This window comes from Phalangium opilio, unplaced genomic scaffold (genome assembly GCF_054372755.1).
Source record: "Phalangium opilio isolate 3A_F unplaced genomic scaffold, DU_Popi_V2 ptg000041l_1, whole genome shotgun sequence".
In the NCBI taxonomy this organism is placed as follows: Eukaryota; Metazoa; Arthropoda; class Arachnida; order Opiliones; family Phalangiidae; genus Phalangium; species Phalangium opilio.
The window spans coordinates 1,277,043-1,297,782 of record NW_028324165.1 but is presented as its reverse complement, the minus strand read 5'-3'; the positions used below and the strand labels follow the sequence as shown (position 1 = coordinate 1,297,782).

At 36.2% G+C, this 20,740-nt stretch overlaps 3 protein-coding genes across 5 annotated transcripts; 2 read left to right on the top strand and 1 right to left on the bottom strand.

Moving 5' to 3' along the window:
- Positions 1-2,757: 2,757 nt before the first annotated feature.
- Positions 2,758-3,725, top strand: LOC149679213 (uncharacterized). The gene is made up of 2 exons (XM_089835806.1): positions 2,758-2,779; positions 2,848-3,725. The coding sequence occupies exons 1-2, from the start codon at positions 2,758-2,760 to the stop codon at positions 3,723-3,725; spliced, it is 900 nt and encodes a 299-aa protein (XP_089691932.1).
- A 9,561-nt stretch (positions 3,726-13,286) lies between these two features.
- LOC149679212 (uncharacterized) lies at positions 13,287-16,062 on the bottom strand. 2 transcript variants are annotated; one of them, XM_089834860.1, is made up of 7 exons: positions 15,300-16,062; positions 14,867-15,153; positions 14,522-14,646; positions 14,112-14,307; positions 13,904-14,046; positions 13,509-13,576; positions 13,287-13,426 (listed from the first exon to the last, which is right to left on the bottom strand). In XM_089834860.1, the coding sequence occupies exons 2-6, from the start codon at positions 15,078-15,080 to the stop codon at positions 13,556-13,558; spliced, it is 699 nt and encodes a 232-aa protein (XP_089690986.1). In that variant the 5' UTR covers positions 15,081-15,153; positions 15,300-16,062; the 3' UTR covers positions 13,287-13,426; positions 13,509-13,555. The 2 variants fall into 2 exon arrangements, with proteins under 2 accessions (XP_089690986.1, XP_089690987.1); XM_089834861.1 differs by having other exon boundaries at positions 13,509-13,573.
- On the top strand, positions 16,024-19,650 carry LOC149679211 (uncharacterized). Of its 2 annotated transcripts, XM_089834859.1 has the most exons (4): positions 16,024-16,168; positions 16,235-16,779; positions 16,990-17,058; positions 17,195-19,650. In XM_089834859.1, the coding sequence occupies exons 2-4, from the start codon at positions 16,378-16,380 to the stop codon at positions 19,373-19,375; spliced, it is 2,652 nt and encodes an 883-aa protein (XP_089690985.1). In that variant the 5' UTR covers positions 16,024-16,168; positions 16,235-16,377; the 3' UTR covers positions 19,376-19,650. The 2 variants fall into 2 exon arrangements, with proteins under 2 accessions (XP_089690985.1, XP_089690984.1); XM_089834858.1 differs by having other exon boundaries at positions 16,024-16,779.
- Positions 19,651-20,740: the final 1,090 nt, after the last annotated feature.

Below are 20,740 nucleotides of genomic sequence, written 5' to 3'. Positions count from 1 at the left end.
TATTTTGTTTTTCCAACTTCTTGATATTGATAATTTTAAGAGTTTATATATTCTATATATTAGGCCTGTGCGAGTACTCGATCAAAGGCGAGTACTCGATCGAGTCTCGAGTCGAGTACTCGACTCGAGACTTGAAAATCAAAATTTTAGGACTTGAGAACAGTTTCGAGTCCTCAAAAATCATCACTACTGGACTCGAGGAGGACTCGAACCGAGGTTTAACACCATATCAAGTCCAAAAATATTTACCATGGATAAAGAATTTATTTTTCTTTCGTCTCTTGTCAGCACGCACAAATCTACATTACATAGTGGCCTAGCTTTCCCGTGCTGACAACCGAAGCTGCATCAAAGTATATATTGGATGACCCTAGCTCAAGAATATCAATATCAGTTATTAGTACTAATGTTTAAAATCTATAATAATCAAATGCCAAAGTATATCCTAGATATGTTTAATTTAGTTGATCATAATTATAATACCCGCATAAATCTTAAAACCTTTGTTCTGCCATCAAACTTTACGACAGTCAACTTGAAAAGTCGAAAAAACAGGGCAATTCAATCTTGGAATAACCTACCATGTGATATAAAAAATATAGCTAACATTAATGAGTTTAAGAGAGAAGTAAAACAGCATATTTTTAATGTTTAACAATTAATTTAACTAAGGACTCCTTTGTAAACCAGTTTCGACTGAATAGGAATATCCGATTAATAAAGCTTTAATAATAATAATAATAATAATAATAATATCGAATAGATAGGGAGTTGCCAACCCTCTAGCGCGAAAACAAATTTCCTCACGCTCATCCTTTATCCATGTATTTAACCTGAACTCGGTGACCCGGAATTTTAAGTAAAGCGCGGTATCTAGTGGGGTTTTACCGATTTATATTTTAGAGAAGTCAGTTGATAGGACAAAAATTTGACGTCAGCTAGAACAAACCAAAACCAAAGCTAAAATTATGTTTATTGACGTTTGTTACTTTTTATATCCAAGCTGTGATATTTGAACAAATGAAGAGTAAAAAATGAAAGATAAAAATATTTAGCCTTGATTTTTACATAAAATAATTTATTAAAACTTGACTGGGACTTGAAATAATTGATCAGGACTCGACACTGGGCTTGAGACGTAGTTTTGAAGCTGCCTTTAGGGCTCGAGGACTCGATACCAGTTAAAAGACTCGACTCGAGATTCTATAAGAGATTTTTTAGGACTCGAGACTCGACTCGAAGCCCAAAAAACTGGACTCGCACAGGCCTACTATATATTATTGTAGAATATTCAGCGGAAAGAGACAAATATTTATAAATATCCTGCCTTAAATGGTTTCAGGCTTAAGAAATACTTTAGTACAACACTGATTTTGTTTCTCAAAGATTTCAGCAGTACTTATGAAATCATGTAGATAGTGATTGTTTCTCTTTCATCCTTTCATTTGCAGATTTGGCGTGTTTGTCATATATTTATCATGTGGTGTTGGTACTGAGTTGTCATTCATTATGGATACTAGATCTGTGATGAAAGTCGTACTTCCAAACGTAAGTAATCTATTGTTTATTTAAGTTTACTAGATTTTCTATCGCAGTAAATTTCAATTCGGGCTCAGTTTCAGTCACAAACTTGTTGAAGATTGTTGTAAATCGAATAGTAATCGATGTTAAATTCATGAGGTTTTCGTATTTACGTTATATTTGTAAATTCTCGTTCTCGGGATTATATCAATAAACTCTTAGTAGAATGGTAAGTTTACGGGGGTTTTTCTCTGTAGCCTGAGCTACGCACTTTTCTTGCAACCTCCAAACGGGGTACAACCCCTATTGTTTGAATACAGAAGAATTCGCTAGGCCTACCGAGACACAAAAGGGTTAAACTTTCCATTGAAGCGATAGAAACAATTTTTACAACTTCAATAAATAGAGTGTAGCTGCTATAAGTTCTACATAAGTTCAGCTAGCTAATTGGACCAAGTCATCTTGCGACATATTGCCACTTATCTAACGCCTTTACAATGCATAGAGGGGTGGTGGCAAGCCTCTATGCCACAGCTAACCGACAGCGCCCTATACTAACTATTACCGTTAACCTCTGCAAGTTTTGATAGAAAGGAGAAACCGGGTTTATAAAGAACTCGAATTTTCAACAATAGTTAACCCTGCAGTTTTCAGAGATGTATGCGTTCCTTGTAACAGTAGATTCCTTGCAAAATTTGGAGTCGAAATTTCCTCAGCGGTTTTTGTCTAAATCTAACCGTTACAGAGTTACAAGCCCTTAGACTCCGGGCCCATTTGGGCCCTAATACCCCCTTCAGACGGTGCGTAAAATCTTGATCTAATAAGACATAGCTTGTTTAATACTCTTGTTACTTTAGGAAAAAACAAAAAACTAACAGATCGTAAAGCTATTTTGGTTAAACGAAATTCAGGTTTTCAGAAGAAACTCGCGATATCTAACAATGCCTCTCACTATCTTTCTCAATCAAGCCGTGGTTTTAACGCGTCGTCTGAAGAGGGTATTAAACAAGAGGTAAAGAGTACTTTAAAATGAGCTATCATTGGTGATTGCCAAATTAAGAAGTTCTTACAATTTCACATTTTTGCCTCCAAGCTTCCGCTGATGGACAGATAGAGTTTTTCGCCCTCTTCAAAGTACTTCAATACGTCGAGATGCTATTTGTGAGGATGCAATTCAGAGGCCAAACGTGCAAGCTTTACTTTCAATAAAAAAAGAAAAGAGAGACCAATGGCCGGATGGATCACAAACGACTTTCAAGTAAGAAGAAGAATCAATCCTCAAGGAGAAAAGAAGTCTTGTCACCCTCCTTTGTACTACGGCCTCAGAGCCTTTGATTGATGTGACGAAATATAGCCGGGTCAATCGTCTTTACCGGGTCACAGCATGGGTTATGCGCTTCGTCTACAATACGAGAACTACAGTCAATGATCGCCGCAAAGGATCACTCACCGCGGAAGAACTTCAAGGATCAAAGCTCTATTGGATTCGAGAAACTCAACGTCAAGCGTATCCTGAGGATTTTGAGCGTCTTCAGGAGAGTCAACCATTAGAAAAGACATCAAAGATACTCCAGTTCCAACCATTCTTCGAAAATAACGTCATACGCGTAGGAGGACGTCTTCAATTTGCGAACATCAGCTACGGATCAAAACACCCCTATGTGTTACACGCTGAACATTGGCTGTCTGAAATGATCGCTTTGGTTGCCCATCAAGAAGTAAAACATCGCGGTCTGGAAAGCACGTTGGTACAATTGCGAGAGGAGTTCTGGATCAGGCGAGGACGCCAGTTAGTAAAAATGATCATCAACCGATGCGGGAAATGTAGACGTTTCCGCACCAAGCCTGGAGTTCAGATAGCTGCACCCCTGCCAGCTGATCGAATATCGGAAACGCCACCGTTTGCAACTACAGGCATTGACTTCGCGGTCCCGTTATTCATAAGAGAAGATGAGAATCAGAAAAAGGTGTACATCGCGCTATTCACCTGCGGAGTAACCAGAGCAGTACACCTAGAGGTGGTGACAGACCTGAGTACTGAGAAATTCATTCTATCATTTCGACGGTTCGTCGTACGCAGAGGTCTTGTTACCACGGTCTATTTGGTTAATGTAAGAACGTTCAAGAGAGCCGAGCAAGAACTAAAGACCAGCATCGAGAACAACGAGTTTCAAGATTTTTTGGATCAGAAAAATATTCGTTAGAAGTATATCGTCGAACGAGCGGCCTGGTGGGGAGGCTTTTGGGAGAGAGTCGTGCGATCAGTCAAACAATGCTTAAAGAAGACGCTGGGTCGAAGTAGCCTAAATCATGAGGAGCTTGACGGAAATAGAAGCAGTGCTCAACTCAAGACCGTTAACGTACACCCTCAACGAAGTCAATGAGCCCTCTCCCATTACCCCATCCCATTTCCTCATTGGCCAACGCCAAGTCAGAACCTTACAGCTACGCCACCAACCGTTAGCCGAACACAGATAGTCAGACGTTTACGCTACAGACAGATGATCCTCGATCAGTTTTGGAAACAATGGAACATTCATACGTGCTAGAGCTCAAATCGGCTCAAGCCAGAAAGCCAATACATGGGGTCATAGAGTTCAAGAAAGACGATTTTGTCCTCTTGTCAGAGCCCAAGCTTCCTCGACAAAGCTGGAGACTAGGACGAATCCAAGAGGTGTTTCCTGGCCGAGATTGGCGCGTCCGAGCCGTAGCTGCTCGATTACCAGGCGGAACTATCATACGTCGAGCGATTCAAATGTTACACCGTTTAGAAGTTTCGGCAGAATGAACAGTGTCCATTGTGGGGAGGATGTTGCAACTTCAAAACAACAGCCAAGATAAAGAATGAACTGAATCGAATCGAACTAGAATCTAGACCTGAAGGCTATCACTTAAAAAACTAATAATTATAAAAAACTGGATAAACAAGGATAAGACTGTATATAAACGAGATAACATAGTGTATGAGAGGGAGTTGTAAATAGAGTTTTAGTTTAGAGTATAATGTTTAATCGAGTATCCTTAGTTCGCTTTGTCAACCTTTCTAATTAATTTTGTGTTAAACACACAGTTAAGAAATTAAGCAAATCGTTTCGTAAGTCATTTCCTACTGCAACTGTCGAGTCGCAACAGGTTTCTAATATTTAGATATAAAACCACAAATTAAAAGTAAGGAAACGTAATATCGTCACGATTAAGGTAAAGCCAAAACACATTTTCTAGCGTATTTTCCGTGCATAATTTCAAAAGAAAGGTATTATTGAAGAAAATAAGCCTAAATAGAAAGGAATATATCAGCTTGCGATATACTGTTGGGTAGGCTTTAAAAAGTTCGCTCTTGAACTCGTGAACAGTCCTGTCGTGATTTAATAATGGACAATTAGACTTGATGGTTAACAGATTAAAGTCACTGTTTGTCGTTACTTAATTGCCCCATAAGATTTTTATTTGCAAAACTGCATTCCTCGAGAATATGGATTACGATCACGAGGCCTCCTTGCCGAACAAGTCGAAAAATGGAAAGTGCAAGTATAAGATTATTTTGTTTTTTTTTCTCTAGAAACGATACAACATTTTTTCAAGAACGTGTAATTACGATGGTCTAAATCCTGGAGAGAATTTTTATCTTAAATTCCTTTTACATCCAACAGGACGGTAAATTTTCTTGGCATTTTTATAGATAATTTGAATTTGGGAGAAAATTCTAATTTTTGTTCTATATCAGGGTAAATATAACGTACATTCCTGTCCGCGAAATGAAGAACGATGAGGTACTATTTTCTTACATGTCACCTTTGTGGAAAGTTTTATAGATTTCTCATTTCCTTTTAGTACGATCTTTCCATTACATATACCTATAAACTTTTCACCGTTTGCTCAAGATTCATCAAAAAAACTAACCAAACTTGTACGCACCCAAAATGGTACACAGAACACAACATGCTTTCTTATTACCACGAATCCGAGAACCATATATCAATGACCGCAATTTTTCAAGCCTTTAATCCTCAGGCATGTATACCTTCTCCTAATATTTATCCGGTCAGCCCGAGGGAGGAACTCCAAGATCCAGAATTCCTCATTCTACCTACGAACGGGCATAAGCTAACCATTTTATTCTTTTTAACTTTTCACTTATTTAGGTTTGGGTTATTATCAATGTGTTCCTCGTCTTATTCAATTTGAAATTATTTTACACAATTGCCAACCGTTTCGTGCCGCGACTCCGCCGGGTTTATTCGAGTGTATTTAAAATCATGGAGATCAAATACGATATAGTCAAGAAGCTTTTATTATCCACCTATTTCGTCGGCTGTTTCCTATTGGTGGAAGTTTTCAAAGCTCACTTGTCAACCAAATTGACATTAGAAATTGATCGCAATATAAATCACTTCGAGGATATCTTCAAATATCCAGACTTGCGTACTCTTTTCCATCGAGGGGCAAAGAGCTATGAATATATTAAGGTATAAAGGGACTTGAACATTACACCATGTTTATCTTTCTGGTTTCCTCAAAAGGTTGCGCGGCAACATGTCATAACCCCAAACTCGAAAACACGTTTAAAAATATAATCTATTATTATAGTGGCCAAATCAAAGGCTTAAAGTTAGAAAACTCCTTTTACTGATGCCCGGAGTTAGCCCCATAGATTGGCAAAATCAAACCACTGTGTCAACCTAACTGAAAAATTATTTTGTCATTGATGTGTGTTGAGTTAAAATTATAGTCTTCTTCAATAGGCGACAGGTCAAAATCTCATTGAAGATCCATGCTCGACATAGGCAAAACCAATATTTTATCCACCTTGCGGGCTTCAATATTGTCTCGATAATATATTAAGAGACTATATTTGTGAAAAACTACGTATAAAGTGGTGAGATTTAACAGACGCCACTAAAGCAATGGCGGCTCAGTAGTCCTCGTTTTTAAGAATAATTAAATGATAATCATTATGTAATAAGAGTTTTTTACCTTTTCTATTTAGAAAAAGGCCGTTCTTTCAAAGAATAATATTATGTTACCTGAACTCTCCCTTAAAGGGAATGAGAACTTGAGAAGCTTCATTTGAAAAACCTCTGATTTATATAGCAAAAGATAGAATTAGTTTCTGTGAATTCAAAAATATCAAGCTTTTAATTGTCCAATTTCTGTTTATTTGGCAATATGCTTTTGAAAATGCTTTAAATAAAATTCTCTTTTTAAGAAAGGCTAAAACGTTTTCTGTAGTCCGACGTCACTCATATTTTTTTCACGTGACATGGTGCCACTCTCTCTCTGCTATCAGACCCAGAGTTTAGCCTGGCTAGAAGCTTGAGACGCGTATACTTCGCGTATAGGATTCCCGCGCTTTTTTCCTCACGTCATAGTGATGACATAAAATAGGCAATCAAACTCGACAAGACAAAATTGTTGATATATCGAAACTGAGTTTTTGTGATTTTTAAATGGATTTTAAAAATAGAAACTTTGGTTCAATTATGTTAAAAACTTGATATTTTGAAAGTAGAGACTTGAAAGTGTAAAATAATACCACTGTCGTGGTAAAATATGATATGAAATTGTAAATTCACATACCCTTTAAGCATATACATCGGCAAACCAAATCCACTGCATCAACTAAACCGAAAATTGAATTTATTGTTTATGTGTGTCGAGTTCATATTGTATTCAACAGGCAACCCGTCAAGATCTCTTTGAGGAATTCGAGAGAAGGTTGAAGAAGTTTCCTATGGAGAAGACACGTTATCCCATGGATGACGAATTCAACAAAGGAAACGCAGTTTACATCAGCAGCGTTGTTCATTTGGAGTATTTTTGCCTTCACGGTTACAAATTGAAAAAGCCATTACATTATGGGAAAGATTTTTTCTTTTTGGAATTCGATACTCATATAATGGCAAAAAACGCATCAAGTTTCATCAAAAACGTCATAAACATGAGGTATTCCATCGGTTAAAGAGCAGGCTTTACATTGTTAGAAAACGTTTTCCAAAATGGGATGCAAAAGGATCCAAACGGCTGACTCTGAGATAGCACAGTTATTCATCTATTTTTGGATAACGTAACTTGTGTCAAAGATGGGACTGTTAAATGATAAGCCAGATTTCGAGTTTCATCCAAAATTGGACCAAGAATCATTTATTGTGGGATCAATTATTATCCAGAAATGGTCAGGCTATTATCCATATTTTACGCAAATGCGCAAAACTTAACTCGTATCCTCCCAATATTGGACTAATATCAAGCCTATATTGGACTAATATCTAACCGATATTGGACTAAAACCAAGCCCACATTAGACATATTTCTTATCGATATTGGATTAAAATCCACCCCAGATTGACAAACTTCTATCCGATTTTGGACAAACATCAAGCCAAGATTGGACTAACGGTACGCGATAATTTGGTCTCGCCGATTTGGTCTTGGGACAAATGGGTCCCGGAACAAATTGGTCTCAGGAAAATTGGGTCTCGAGACAATTGGGTCTTGGGGAAAATGGATCTCGGGACACTTTGGTCTCGAGACAAATTGGTCCCAGTACAATTGGGTCTCGGGAAAAGTTGGTCCCGGTACAATTGGGTCTCGGGACAAGTTGGTCCCGGTACAATTGGGTTTCGGGACAAATTGGTCTCTGGACACGAAAGTCTCGTTTAAAAAAAATATCGCCCCTGCAGCATTTTTTTTTAACCAGCCAAATTTAACCGTACCACACCAAACCATACCTAATCAAACCAAACCTAACATAACCTAAGCCAACCCATTCAAACCAGACCAAACCTAACCTAACCTTGCTTGGAGATAAGAAGATTATTTATATGAGTATTAAAAGCCCCCTTCTTAGCACGAATAATTTATTAGCAATAATAGAAATATTTTGGAAAAGGTGGCAGCTAATTAATAGGAGAATATTTTGGAAAAGGTGGCAGCTAATTAATAGGAGAATATTTTGGAAAAGGTGGCAGCTAGTTAATAGGAAAATATTTTGGAAAAGGTGGCCGCTAATTAATAGGATACTATTTTGGAAAAGATGGCAGCTAATTTATAGGAGAATATTTTGGAAAGGTGGCAGCTAATAAATAGGAGAGCATTTTGGAAAAGATGGCAGCTAATTAATAGGAGAATATTTTGGAAAAGGTGGCAGCTAATTAATAAGAGAATATTTTGGAAAAAGGTGGCAGCTAATTAATAGGAGAATATTTTCGAAAAGGTGGCAGCTAATTAATAGGAGAGAATTTTGGAAAAGGTGGCAGCTAATTAATAGGAGAGAATTTTGGAAAAGGTGGCAGCTAATTAATAGGAAAATATTTTGGAAAAGGTGGCAGCTAATTAATAAGAAAATTTTTTGGAAAAGGTGGCAGCTAATAAATAAGAGAATATTTTGGAAAAGGTGGCAGCTAATTAATAACGAGAGCATTTTGGAAAAGGTAGCAGCTAATTACTAGGAGAATATTTTGGAAAAGTTGGCAGCTAAATAATAGGAGAATATTTTGGAAAAGTTGGCAGCTAAATAATAGGAGAATATTTTGGAAAAGGTGGAAGCTAATTAATAGGAGAATATTTTGGAAAAGGTGGCAGCTAATTAATAGGAGAATATTTTGGAAAAGGTGGCAGCTAATTAATAGGAGAGCAGTTTGGAAAAGGTGGCAGCTAATTAATAGGAGAATGTTTTGGAAAAGATGGCAGCTAATTTATAGGAGAATATTTTGGAAAGGTGGCAGCTAATAAATAGGAGAGCATTTTGAAAAAGATGGCAGCTAATTAATAGGAGAATATCTTGGAAAAGGTGGCAGCTAATTAATAAGAGAATATTTTGGAAAAGGTGGCAGCTAATTAATAAGAGAATATTTTGGAAAAGGTGGCAGCTAATTAATAGGAAAATATTTTGGAAAAGGTGGCAGCTAATTAATAGGAGAGCATTTTGGAAAAGGTGGCAGCTAATTAATAGGAAAATATTTTGGAAAAGGTGGCAGCTAATTAATAAGAAAATTTTTTGGTAAAGGTGGAAGCTAATTAATAAGAGAATATTTTTGAAATGGTGGCAGCTAATTATTAGGAGAATATTTTGGAAAAGGTGGCAGCTAATTAATAGGAGAATATTTTGGAAAAGGTGGCAGCTAATTAATAGGAGAATATTTTGGAAAAGGTGGCAGCTAATTAATAGGAGAATATTTTGGAAAAGGTGGCAGCTAATTAATAGGAGAGCATTTTGGAAAAGGTGGCAGCTAATTGATAGGAGAGGATTTTGGAAAAGGTGGCAGCTAATTAATAAGAGAATATTTTGGAAAAGGTGGCAGCTAATTAATAACGAGAGCATTTTGGAAAAGGTGGCAGCTAATTAATAGGAGAATATTTTGGAAAAGGTGGCAGCTAATTAATAGGAGCATATTTTGGAAAAGGTGGCAGCTAATTAATAGGAGAATATTTTGGAAAAGGTGGCAGCTAATTAATAGGAGAATATTTTGGAAAAGGTGGCAGCTAATTAATAAGAGAATATTTTGGAAAAGGTGGAAGCTATTTAATAGGAGAATATTTTGGAAAAGGTGGCAGCTAATTAATAAGAGAATATTTTTGAAAAGGTGGCAGCTAATTAATAGCAGAATATTTCGGGAAAGGTGGCAGCTAATTAATAGGAGTATATTTTGGAAAAGGTAAAGCTTTAGCTTTCATTGGCGCCGCTTTTGCTTGAATGTTTGTTCAAGCAGATGTCTATCCCGCGTAGATATTTGCTTAAACTTTTTGCTTTCAAGCGCGATGCACATATAAAATCTCTTGACGTCACAGTTTATTGTGCAATAGAAATTCTCTATTTTTCTTGTCTCTGAGTGTGTGTCGATTGTTAGACTCGGTGACTGTATAGATTTTTAGTGTTTAATTTTAGACTAAATAACTTGTAAAAAATAAGCTATTTTTAACAATGAAAAAAAAACAAGTAAAAGAAATGCTAAGGATAGGAAGAGATGCAGCTAAGAAAGTGGTTTCTGAAAAAATATAGGCACTAACCAAACTATTGGAACGAAGCCGAACGAAGGTTTAAAATACGCCGTCTTTTCGAGGTGACCGCACATTTGTTTATAGTTTTACCGACGAAAATATTTTGGTAGCTACCCACTTTCACGTGATATTGGTATAACCGCACGCTTTAAAAGCTTGGAGCGACCAATTCTTATACATGTGAACAGCCAATGAAACGCAAGGAGGGAGGTACCCGCTGTTAAATAAATGTTTACGCCCTTCTCCTTACATTCAATCAGTAATTAGTATGGGGTCTATGGCCTCATAAAGATTCCAAGAAGAAGAAATCTATGTATTCCTGATATAAATTATAGCACTTATGCATTTCTTTCTCGTTACCAGCTCCAAGTTGATAGCGTATCTTGCCTTAAAGGAATGGTACACTCGTAAACGTTTTTTGTCTCTTAGCGTCAATAGTACTTTTATAAGATAGTGGTACTACTGAAATTAAATTAGTAACGATAGTGTTCATTTTATAATTAAAATAAAATTTTATACGGACTTCACCATTAACACCTGTCTCTAAACTTCACAGTCTTGCTTGGCTAGACCTGCCTGACGGTTGGCTGCTTTAAATAGACGTTTAGCCAATGAGATTTTAGCACTCCAAACAGAACAATTTAAGTCGGTTTTTTTTAATTTGACAACCTTGTCTTCAAGTATGTTTAGCTCTCGTTAGTCGTTTCGTTGATCAATTTGAATCAAAATTAATTGATGAAATGCCAAGCTGTATTATAAAAGACTGTCAGAGTGTTAACTCTAGGTGTGCGGTTAGTTTTTAAACTGTTCCCGATCACTTTAAGAACTCTGATATTGCATCAAAATGGTTACGATATGCCACGACTCGCTAGCGTACTAGGCCTTTGTTCAGGGCCGTCTTAAGTGCTATATCGGCCCCTGGGCAGTGCAGTATATTGGGCCCCTAATCCCCTATACAAAACAAATTAATCGAGAAATAAAACTATTTATTATTTCCTTCAAACCAAAGTCTACATATTTAACAGTCAACGCAAAGTCAGAGACATTTGCGCGCTTTCTTCCTTGAAAATTCCTTTACAATTGGATCGAAATCGATAATTTTTTCGATCACCATTACGTAATTCACGTTTGAACACATTTTTTGACAAATATCTTGTCTTGGAATTCTAATGCTTTCTCCATCTGCTTTATACACTCGGCGTGACTTGGAAAAGTCGCTTTCATGGTTCTGACAAGATGTCGGCCCATTTCGAATCCAGCAATCAACTGTGTTTAGATTGCCGATTACCAGAAGTAAATAGGGGGAAGTACGTTTCTCCAGCTTTAGCTAGTGTAAGGCGTCCCTTTATTGTAAAATCACGCTTTGCGGCCCAAAATTTGAATTCGTCCAATGAGAGTGAGGCAACTTATCCACGGAAATTTTCTATCATGCGCCACCACTCGGTCATAAAGTTCACTATTCAGGCTAGTTGTGTTGTTAAGCTTAGGCAGAGGCTTAAGTTCATTTTAAAATTTTACGCATCTGATCATTCTGATTCTAATCACATCTAAATTAATATAACCAGTAAATATTTAGTTTTATTATTCTATTTTTTTATTTAGAAAACATTCAGTTATTATTAAAAATGTACTAAAACAGGATATCAGGCCGAATAAAATTTTACGCTGTTACTAGGGCGGCGGGCCAGGCAGTCGACTCCGTACTCCCGGTTCCGGTCCGTAGCTTGCCGGGCCGACTACAGAGCGAAGGTACGGAGCCGACTTGACTCAGAAGCAGAGGAAAAGAAAATAGTTTCGGGGAAATGTATTCATCCGCGAGTTCCCGCCAAAAACGCGGTTGCGGAAAGGCGCGAAAAATACCATAACTCGACGCCTCTCGAAACCCCCTTTGATACGTACTTCCCCCTATTTACTTCTGCGATTACCCATAGCCCTGCATCTGTTTCCTGGAAGGAAGATGTTCTCGTTTCACATTTACGGATTTCCACTGGTGGAATATCCTCATCTGGATCAGTTGCAGGAACAAGTGAAGACTCCACTGCAATGTCTGTTGGAACTGTGGTAGTCGTTGAGGGCATCGGTGATGTTGTTGAAAGAGAACTTTTAACGGGTTCAGCAGTTCTCATGGCAGTTTGATGGGACCAAGATGTTACCCTGGAAAGTTTGCTAGCTTTCTCTTTCTCCTGCGCAGCTCGTTTCCTCTTCTGGGCACCGCGTTTCATTTTTGATCTTATCACTAATAATCTCTATTTATTGTTTGTCTAACATCCCAGTCAAAATTTTATTCATAACAGGCATTATATTTTAAACATAGTTCTCTACTTTCAGCAGGGAAAGAAATAGACTTGTAGCCCACGTGTCGCCCAACCGCGAGAATGCCCTTACAAAAATATTCTATAAAACGTCTATAGAAATGATCTATAAGATTTTCTTCCAAATTTCTATAGAAAACCAAAAGGGCATTTTATAGAATATGTTTAGAGTCATGGGTCAATATTCTATAGTTTTTTCTATAGAAATGGTATAGAGCTTTTATAATATACTTTTTTTCGTTGTTTTATAGAATGTTTATAAAAATGCTAAATAAAATTATAAAAAAAATTTATAGAACAAAAGAAGACATTCTACAAAATATCTTTACAATTCTTACCAATCCTATCTTTTAGCATCTCTTTAAAAAATGTTCTATAAGATTTCTTTGTTAGTTCTTTAGGAAAATCAGCTTGAGTTTATATAGATAAATAAATTTCGATACATACACAAATTTCTTTAACATACACTTAATTTTAATTAGTCGCAAATTTTTACACAGTTAGTTTATTTCTTGTTGAAATTTCTTTGATTTTATTGGCTAGTGATTCATGAACTTCTCTTTTCGTTGATGACGGATATTTTTTTAATGTAAATGCTGTAAATTATTAATAAATTAGGTCATATATTAAATTACAATATTTTATACTATCATATATGTAAATACTAGCTGAACCTACCGATAATGGCATTTACACGTTGGCTATCTAAGCCTGGCTTAGCCGCTTTATCCTGGTGAGCATTGCTGCTTTTTCCCGTCAAAGAAGAATTTATTATTTCCTCATTTTTAAACAAGGTTAATAACAGAGCCCTAGCAAATTTAGTGGCATTTGGACATGTTCTGAGCATTGTGGCTAAAGAACATTTATCAACAAATACCCCAGGAGCCAGCTCATGTTTCTGTTATTATTATAATATGTGATTATTGTTGTTAAAATAATGAATCTTATAATCTATCAAAATTTATATCTAGTTTCCGAGAAATTTACTGGAGGTTAATTACCAAATAAAGGAATTAGGTCATAACTCCCAATACAATACTAACGTGAAGTTTTAAAAACTTAAGATTACTTACCAGAGTACTAGGTGTTTGGGGCTCATTCGAACCCGAGTTATCCGACATGTTTGCTTCCCAATAAGCCACTGAAGGTTGTCTTTGTTTTGATCTCTCAAGGTCTCCTATCAAATCCTTCAACTGATCCATAACGCTTTTTTCATCTAATTCAACATTTTACAAGGATATATATTTCGTTAATAAAATTATTTTGAAAAAGCACATATACCTTTAAGAATTTTTATTTCTGCTTTATCTCTCTTGTTCTGCGCCTTCAGGTTTTTATACTTTTCCTTTAAAGTGTTATACTTAGCTCTTAAAGTGTCATCAGTTGAATCTGCCGCCTCGCTGCAATTAGCAGAGTTATTTCCTTTGCTGACCGCACGCATTAGTTGGTGCTGCTGCTTTTGTTTGTAACTTTGGAGCTTTGTATACAAAGAATTTTTAAATTTGACAATAGAGAACCATCAAAAAACACAACAATGGTTTTGGAGGTGGGGATAAGATGGCAACACAGACCCCCCATAGTATTTTAGATGTGTTAAGATATTTAAGGGGAAACGACCCATTTTGACAGCGATTATCTAATTTAGTTAAATAAAACGTCATTCCCCATTGTATCAGCCATAAATTAATTACCTCACGAGGTCCTGACACGCCACCCAAAATCATGTCATCTGATTCTTCCGGTACTTTTTCACCAATTCTTTCGTAATGGCTAAGCATCAACGTAGTTCGCTTGGCTTCAAGCTCAGTGAGGGTGCCTTAAAAATTTATTTTTCTAACTTAGTCATTCCAAGAAAGGATAGATGTTACACCCGGAATTCCCAAGTGCCTATTGACCCAGTGTGAGGATGTATTTTGGTGAAGTGAATGGGCCTCGATCCTCCCACATCGCGGCCCCATCAGAATTACGGTTGTAACATCTTATCTTTTCTTGGTCATTACTAATAACCTTAATTAAAATATTTCTTGTATTTTTACCATATCCAAGAAAAGTTCCAGGTGATTTGTCTTCACCTTCTTGCCAAACAAAATCCAAATCTCGCCCAATAAAAGAATCGGGATCATCCTTAATTTTGTCAGCTATTGTTAGGTCGTATTTGAATGCTATTTCTGTTTTCAATACATCCCAGACTGAAATGTCCTTCCACTTAACAAGAACCGACAATTGTTTCTTATTTAATTTACGAGGCATGATTTGCACTTGAGATAGTGAATTATTGTCAAAACTTCGGAAGAAAAAAAACCAAACCACAGAATCTAAATCCCTAAAAACCATAAAACAATACAGGGATTATATAGGTTAATGGCAGTTGACTGCCTTTGGCTGGATTATTACATTCCACACTATTTAATTAAATCTTGCAAGTTCCATAACTTATATATCATATTAAAAACATAGTTTCGTACTCACAATATTATTGTTTTGGCGCGAAAAGGCTTAAAATCAGCAACGTGTTTAGAAGAAGCAGCTACGAGTCTACGACTATACGCGAGAAAATCGACAATGCGGAGGCCGGACTCCCGAGAAAGAGTTTAAACATCTTAGGGGCAGAGGCGGAAATAAGCACGTACCAAGCGAACACAGGACAACGTCCTATAAGTATCTAAAACGTCTTTTGAATGTTTGGATAACGATAAGGAATGTGTCCGATCAAATTTTTAGAATTTAAAATATGACTAATCTTCAGTACACATTATCCGATAACATTTTGGGTAACTAAAGGAAAATTTGCGATTAAATGTTTTTCTTATGTCCCTGCTTATGACGATTGTTTCCTTGAGATGAAGCTTCAATATTTCTCGCTAGGTTACGCTACTAAAACTTTTCCCTGCGAATGACGTTCCTCTTTTGGTGGTAGCATAGCCCTTTGGTTGTGCGCTTTTGGAGGCCTTATGATTACTCAAAGCCAGTTCAAAGAATTATTTTCCAAAATTGGCGTGAGATCAAAAGATAGTTTTCGTCTCACTAATGACACATCTATATTTAATTGTTAAATCTGACTTCTCTGGCCCTGGTAGACTTGATTTTTGAGCAAGTGAGTTAGTGGCTAGCTTTTGGAGCGATAGTGGCTTGAGGGCGTGTGCGAGCGATCGAGGAGGCTATGCCACTGTAGTACTGCCTTGAAGCTGATGCATCCAAGTTGCAATTTTCTAGATTTATAAATGATCGGGCCCTGTGGAGTTTTTAACTATTATTTACTAATAATTATGCTTAGCAAATTTAAATTTGTATAGTTTTATTAAATCGATGAAATATTTATGTTGTAATGGAATCGCAGGGTATGCAGTGAATGAGATGTTTTGAAATATATACGGCGTTGTAATTAAGCCTTGGTGAAATTTCAGAATACAGAGACAGAGTGAGACAGAAGACAATTCATAATCATAATTAAGGAATTAAGTTAACTTCTTTCTTCATTTGACAACATACGTTATTAGTTTTAAAATATTTCGATTACTTATTGGATAAAATAAATATTGCTGATGCCATGGGTAAAATATATAAACAATACCTGTGGTGCTCCGAAGCAGCAAAAAATATTCCCAGAAAAACAATATATCGTTTAAAAAAGGCTCGCGATAAAACTATCGCTAAAGATAGCATTGGGAGAAGTTTGGGATTGTATAATACTTTGGTTCCTTCTGTTAGCCATCAATATAATGTACCTGATATTAGAAACGCGCAACAAAATATACCACAAAAACAACTAGATGATAGCAATATGTCTACCAATAGTAGCTCTTCAGACAGTTCGAACACTGAGTCGGAACTACCGCTATCGACGAAAGAAGTAACAGAAGGGGACAACAAATCCGTGAGCTCTGTGATTGAATCAGAAAATTATGCAAATAAGATCATAGCTGATGATGATATTTCGATTTCTAATAGCGTAAGTATAAAAGTGTTTCCTAATTTTCTATATACTAATGGTTCGAGTATTTACGCAAGGGGCTATTCACTTCTCTAAAATGTTAGACTAATTTCAACTAGTCTCATAACCTCCGCCTTCTAATTATAATCCACCTTATTACCGATGCCCAGGCGCGATAAGGGGGATTGCATGTTCTTGGTTTATAATTAAATATTATTGTGTTTACAGGATACTTCTTCAGGAAGCACTAATTCTCTCATGAATGAAGATAATACACCTAAAACATACGGAAACCTGGTTCGTTTAGATTTAATTCATAATTTATGTCATTAAAAATTTACTTCAAATGTCAGTTTAACTCGGTTATAAGATAGAGGTTTATTTTGGCACTATTATAATGTAATTTATAACAATATATGGGCAATTTTTCTAGGATGAAGAAATCTACCCTGATTCAAACCTGAGTCTAAAACAAAGTCTCCTATTGACCATGGCCCACATTTTGCGCCACAAGGAAAGCAAAGGAGCGACTGATTCGTTACTAAAACTTTTGTCATTCCACATACCAGAAAATTCGAATTTGCCTCAGTCTGTCTATTTGTATTATAAACATTTCCAAGAAGCCAAAGAAAATTTCTTTTACCATATGATATGTGATGTATGCAAAAGCTATATCGGACTAACAGATAAGCGGTGCAACATTTGTAACAAAATGATTAAGTTCAAAGATAGCATTGACAAGGGAAACTATTTCATTGTATTTTCAATCCAGCAACAAATTGAAGCTCTCCTAGATAAAAAGTACAGTGGAAAAGTTAAAATTAAAAGAAATAATAATCTGAAAAATGGAGAAGAATATGGAAAACTGCCTATAAAAAAGGGCCGGGATCTTTCCATAACGTGGAACACTGATGGAGTGCCTGTCTTCCATTCTTCAGGATATTCTCTTTGGCCTCTGCTTTACGTTGTCAACGAAATACAGTTTTCAGGGCAAAATGACGTGAAACTTGCTGCTCTTTGGTTTGGAGTTAACAAACCAGAAATGAATTCGTTTCTCAAACCCTTTGTTGATGAAATGAATGAACTGTCCGGCAATGGGTTTGAACATGTCCATAATGGTAAAAGCAGAACTATAAAAGTATTCCCAGGACCTTTGTCGTGTGATTCAGTAGCTCGATGCGTGCTTCAAAATTTTCACCAATTTAACGGAACGTACGGTTGCAATTGGTGTTTAAATGAAGGGCGAAGAATCGCACGCGGTAACGGTGGAGCACGCATCTACGACCCAGAACTAGGAGAAAAAAGGAACGTTGAACAAAGTAAAAGAGACGCTAGATCAGCAATTTCCACTGGGAAACCCGTCAATGGCGTTAAAGGATTTTCGATCTTAATGCTGCTAAATTACTTTAATTTGATTGATGGATGTGTTGTGGATTATATGCATGCTGTATGTCAAGGGGTCGTTAAAGCTACCAATAGTTTGTGGTTTGATTCAGAAAACCATCAAAAAGAGTTTTATATCTCAGGGAAAAAAACAAAAGATTTAGACGCAATTTTCCTATCATTAAAACCATCTGACGAGTTAACACGTACACCACGCACGATTAAAGACCGTAAACAATGGAAAGCTAATGAATGGCGGTCGTGGCTGTTGTTCTATTCACCAGTGATCCTTGAAAATGTTTTACCCAAGAAATATTACAATCACTGGCTAAAATTAGTTAATGGAATATCATTGTTACTTATGGAGGATGTAACTCTTGCTGTAATTAATGAAGCTGAAAAATACCTCACAAGATTTGTTCAACAATACGGAAATTTATATGGCGAGGATAATCTCACCTTCAATGTACATTTACTCCTGCATTTGCCTGAGACTGTTAAAAATTGGGGTCAACTCACGACTGTTTCATGTTTTCCATTCGAAAATATGAATGGGAAGCTTATGAAACTTTTTCATGGTACACAGAATGTTCCAATGCAAATTGCAGAAAAAATTGTTATTTTAGAGAAAATTTCAGTGCTTGCTGAAAATACCTTTCCCACCTTTGTTAAAGGTTCAGCTGGAAAATGTTTTAATGATCTTTTAAAGGGTTATCCCTTAATACAGAAATCATGTGCCATAAGCGAGGGCATATTTTGCTACGGTTTGCCTTCCAACCATAACTTAAATCCTCTTGAAAGAAATGCTTTAAGTCCGTATCAACCCACTGGGAAAGTTGAGGGACATGTTTCCAAATTTCTAAAAATTAACGTGTTTGGTGTAAAGTTCTCTAGCAAAGAGGTTGCAAAAAGAAATAATTGTGGTGTCAAATTAAAAGACGGAACTCTCGGAATTATTGATAGTTTTTATAGCGTAAAAGATCCGAAATGTCCACATTTGACACTTGTATGCCCATGCGATATTAGTTACTTCGTAATAATTAAGAAATTAAAGGTTTATCACATTTCTCAAGAAAAGAGTCAACTATTCTATAAGACAAAAGCATTGGATAATACTTTGGTGGGATACCCTGTATGTGATATTGATATCAAGGTTCTGATATTTAAATCGATCGCTTTCAAAGAATACATTTATGTACTTGAATTAAAACATAAGTTTGAATCGGATTAGCGCGTAAAATAAACTACAACTTAAAATGAAATAAGTGAATGTATATGTTAAAACTTACATTAAATAAATCAAAAATTAATGGGTACTAACGTTAATAGCCGAATATAAATTATTTCAGTGTGTTGTATCCCTTTAGAATCATAAGCAAAACTTATAGAGATTCTAAAAGCCGACTTGAAACTCTTTTATAGTTTGTTTTTAGAAATTTTACCAAGCCGCTTTATAAATAATTTATAGAATGTTTTTAGAAATGTATTGCAAAACGTATAGAAAAAACTTCTTAGAGCTTCTATAGTAAGTACTCTATAGAAAATCCTATAGAACCCACCATAACGTATAGAGCCCCATAGTTCTTCTATAAGTCTCTATAGGACTTTATAGAATTTTCATAGAATATTTTTGTAAGGGTGAGAGAGAAAATCCCAGGGCGAAATGACAGTCTAGACTGAGTCTGGTTTATTGCTTGAAGGAGAGAGGAATGGAGTGGAAAACCCCATACCTTTAGCGGTGCCTGTGTACCCCCACCTACCGGTCCGTGACATTTAGGCGCCGCAACTTAGGCGCTGGTTATTTAGGCGCCGCCATTTAGCCGCCAAGACAATTAGGCGCCGTGACATTTAGGCGCCGCGACATTTAGGCGCCGCGACATTTAGGCGCCGCGACATTTAGGCACCGTGACATTTAGACTCCGCGACATTTAGGCGTCGAGACATTTGCGTGCCAAATTTGGAAAAGGGTTATTATTTTGGGAAGTCAATAAAGATAAACAACAATATTTGGAAAAGGCATATTATTTTGGGAAGTCAAAGAAGATAAACAACAATTAATATTTAGGAAAAGGCAAACTATTTTGGGAAGTCAAAGAAGATAAACAACAATTTTTAGAAATAGGCATATTATTCTGGGAAGTCAAAGAAGATAAACAATAATTTGGAAAAGGCATATTATTTTGGGAAGTCAAAGAATATAAACAATAATTTGGAAAAGGCATATTATTTAGGGAAGTCAATGAAGATGAACAACAATATCTTGGAAAAGGCATATTATTTTGGGAAGTCAAAGAAGATAAACAATAATTTGGAAAAGGCATATTTTTTGCGAAGTCAATGATGATAAACAACAACATTTTGGAAATGACACATTATTTTGGGAAGTCAATGAAGATAAACAACAATATTTTGAAAAAGGCATATTATTTTGCGAAATCAATGAAGACAAACAACAATATTTTGGAAAAGGCATATTATTCTGGGAAGTCAAAGAAGATAAACAATAATTTGGAAAAGGCATATTATTTTGGGAAGTCAATGAAGATAAACAACAATATTTTGGAAAAGGCATATTATTTTGGGAAGTCAATGAAGG

What these genes read in the sequence shown, in the direction of transcription:
- LOC149679213 (XM_089835806.1), top strand. Translation starts at nt 2,758, where the DNA reads ATGGATCACAAACGACTTTCAA. An exon ending in GGATCACAAACGACTTTCAA is followed by an intron (nt 2,780 to 2,847) that starts GTAAGAAGAAGA and finishes CTACGGCCTCAG; the next exon opens with AGCCTTTGATTGATGTGACG.
- LOC149679212 (XM_089834860.1), bottom strand. Translation starts at nt 15,080, where the DNA reads ATGCCTCGTAAATTAAATAAGAAACAATTGTCGGTTCTTGTTAAGTGG. An exon ending in TGGAACTTTTCTTGGATATG is followed by an intron (nt 14,647 to 14,866) that starts GTAAAAATACAA and finishes TAAATTTTTAAG; the next exon opens with GCACCCTCACTGAGCTTGAA. An exon ending in AGAAATAAAAATTCTTAAAG is followed by an intron (nt 14,047 to 14,111) that starts GTATATGTGCTT and finishes ATGTTGAATTAG; the next exon opens with ATGAAAAAAGCGTTATGGAT.
- LOC149679211 (XM_089834859.1), top strand. Translation starts at nt 16,378, where the DNA reads ATGGGTAAAATATATAAACAATACCTGTGGTGCTCCGAAGCAGCAAAA. An exon ending in ATATTTCGATTTCTAATAGC is followed by an intron (nt 16,780 to 16,989) that starts GTAAGTATAAAA and finishes TTGTGTTTACAG; the next exon opens with GATACTTCTTCAGGAAGCAC. An exon ending in CTAAAACATACGGAAACCTG is followed by an intron (nt 17,059 to 17,194) that starts GTTCGTTTAGAT and finishes CAATTTTTCTAG; the next exon opens with GATGAAGAAATCTACCCTGA.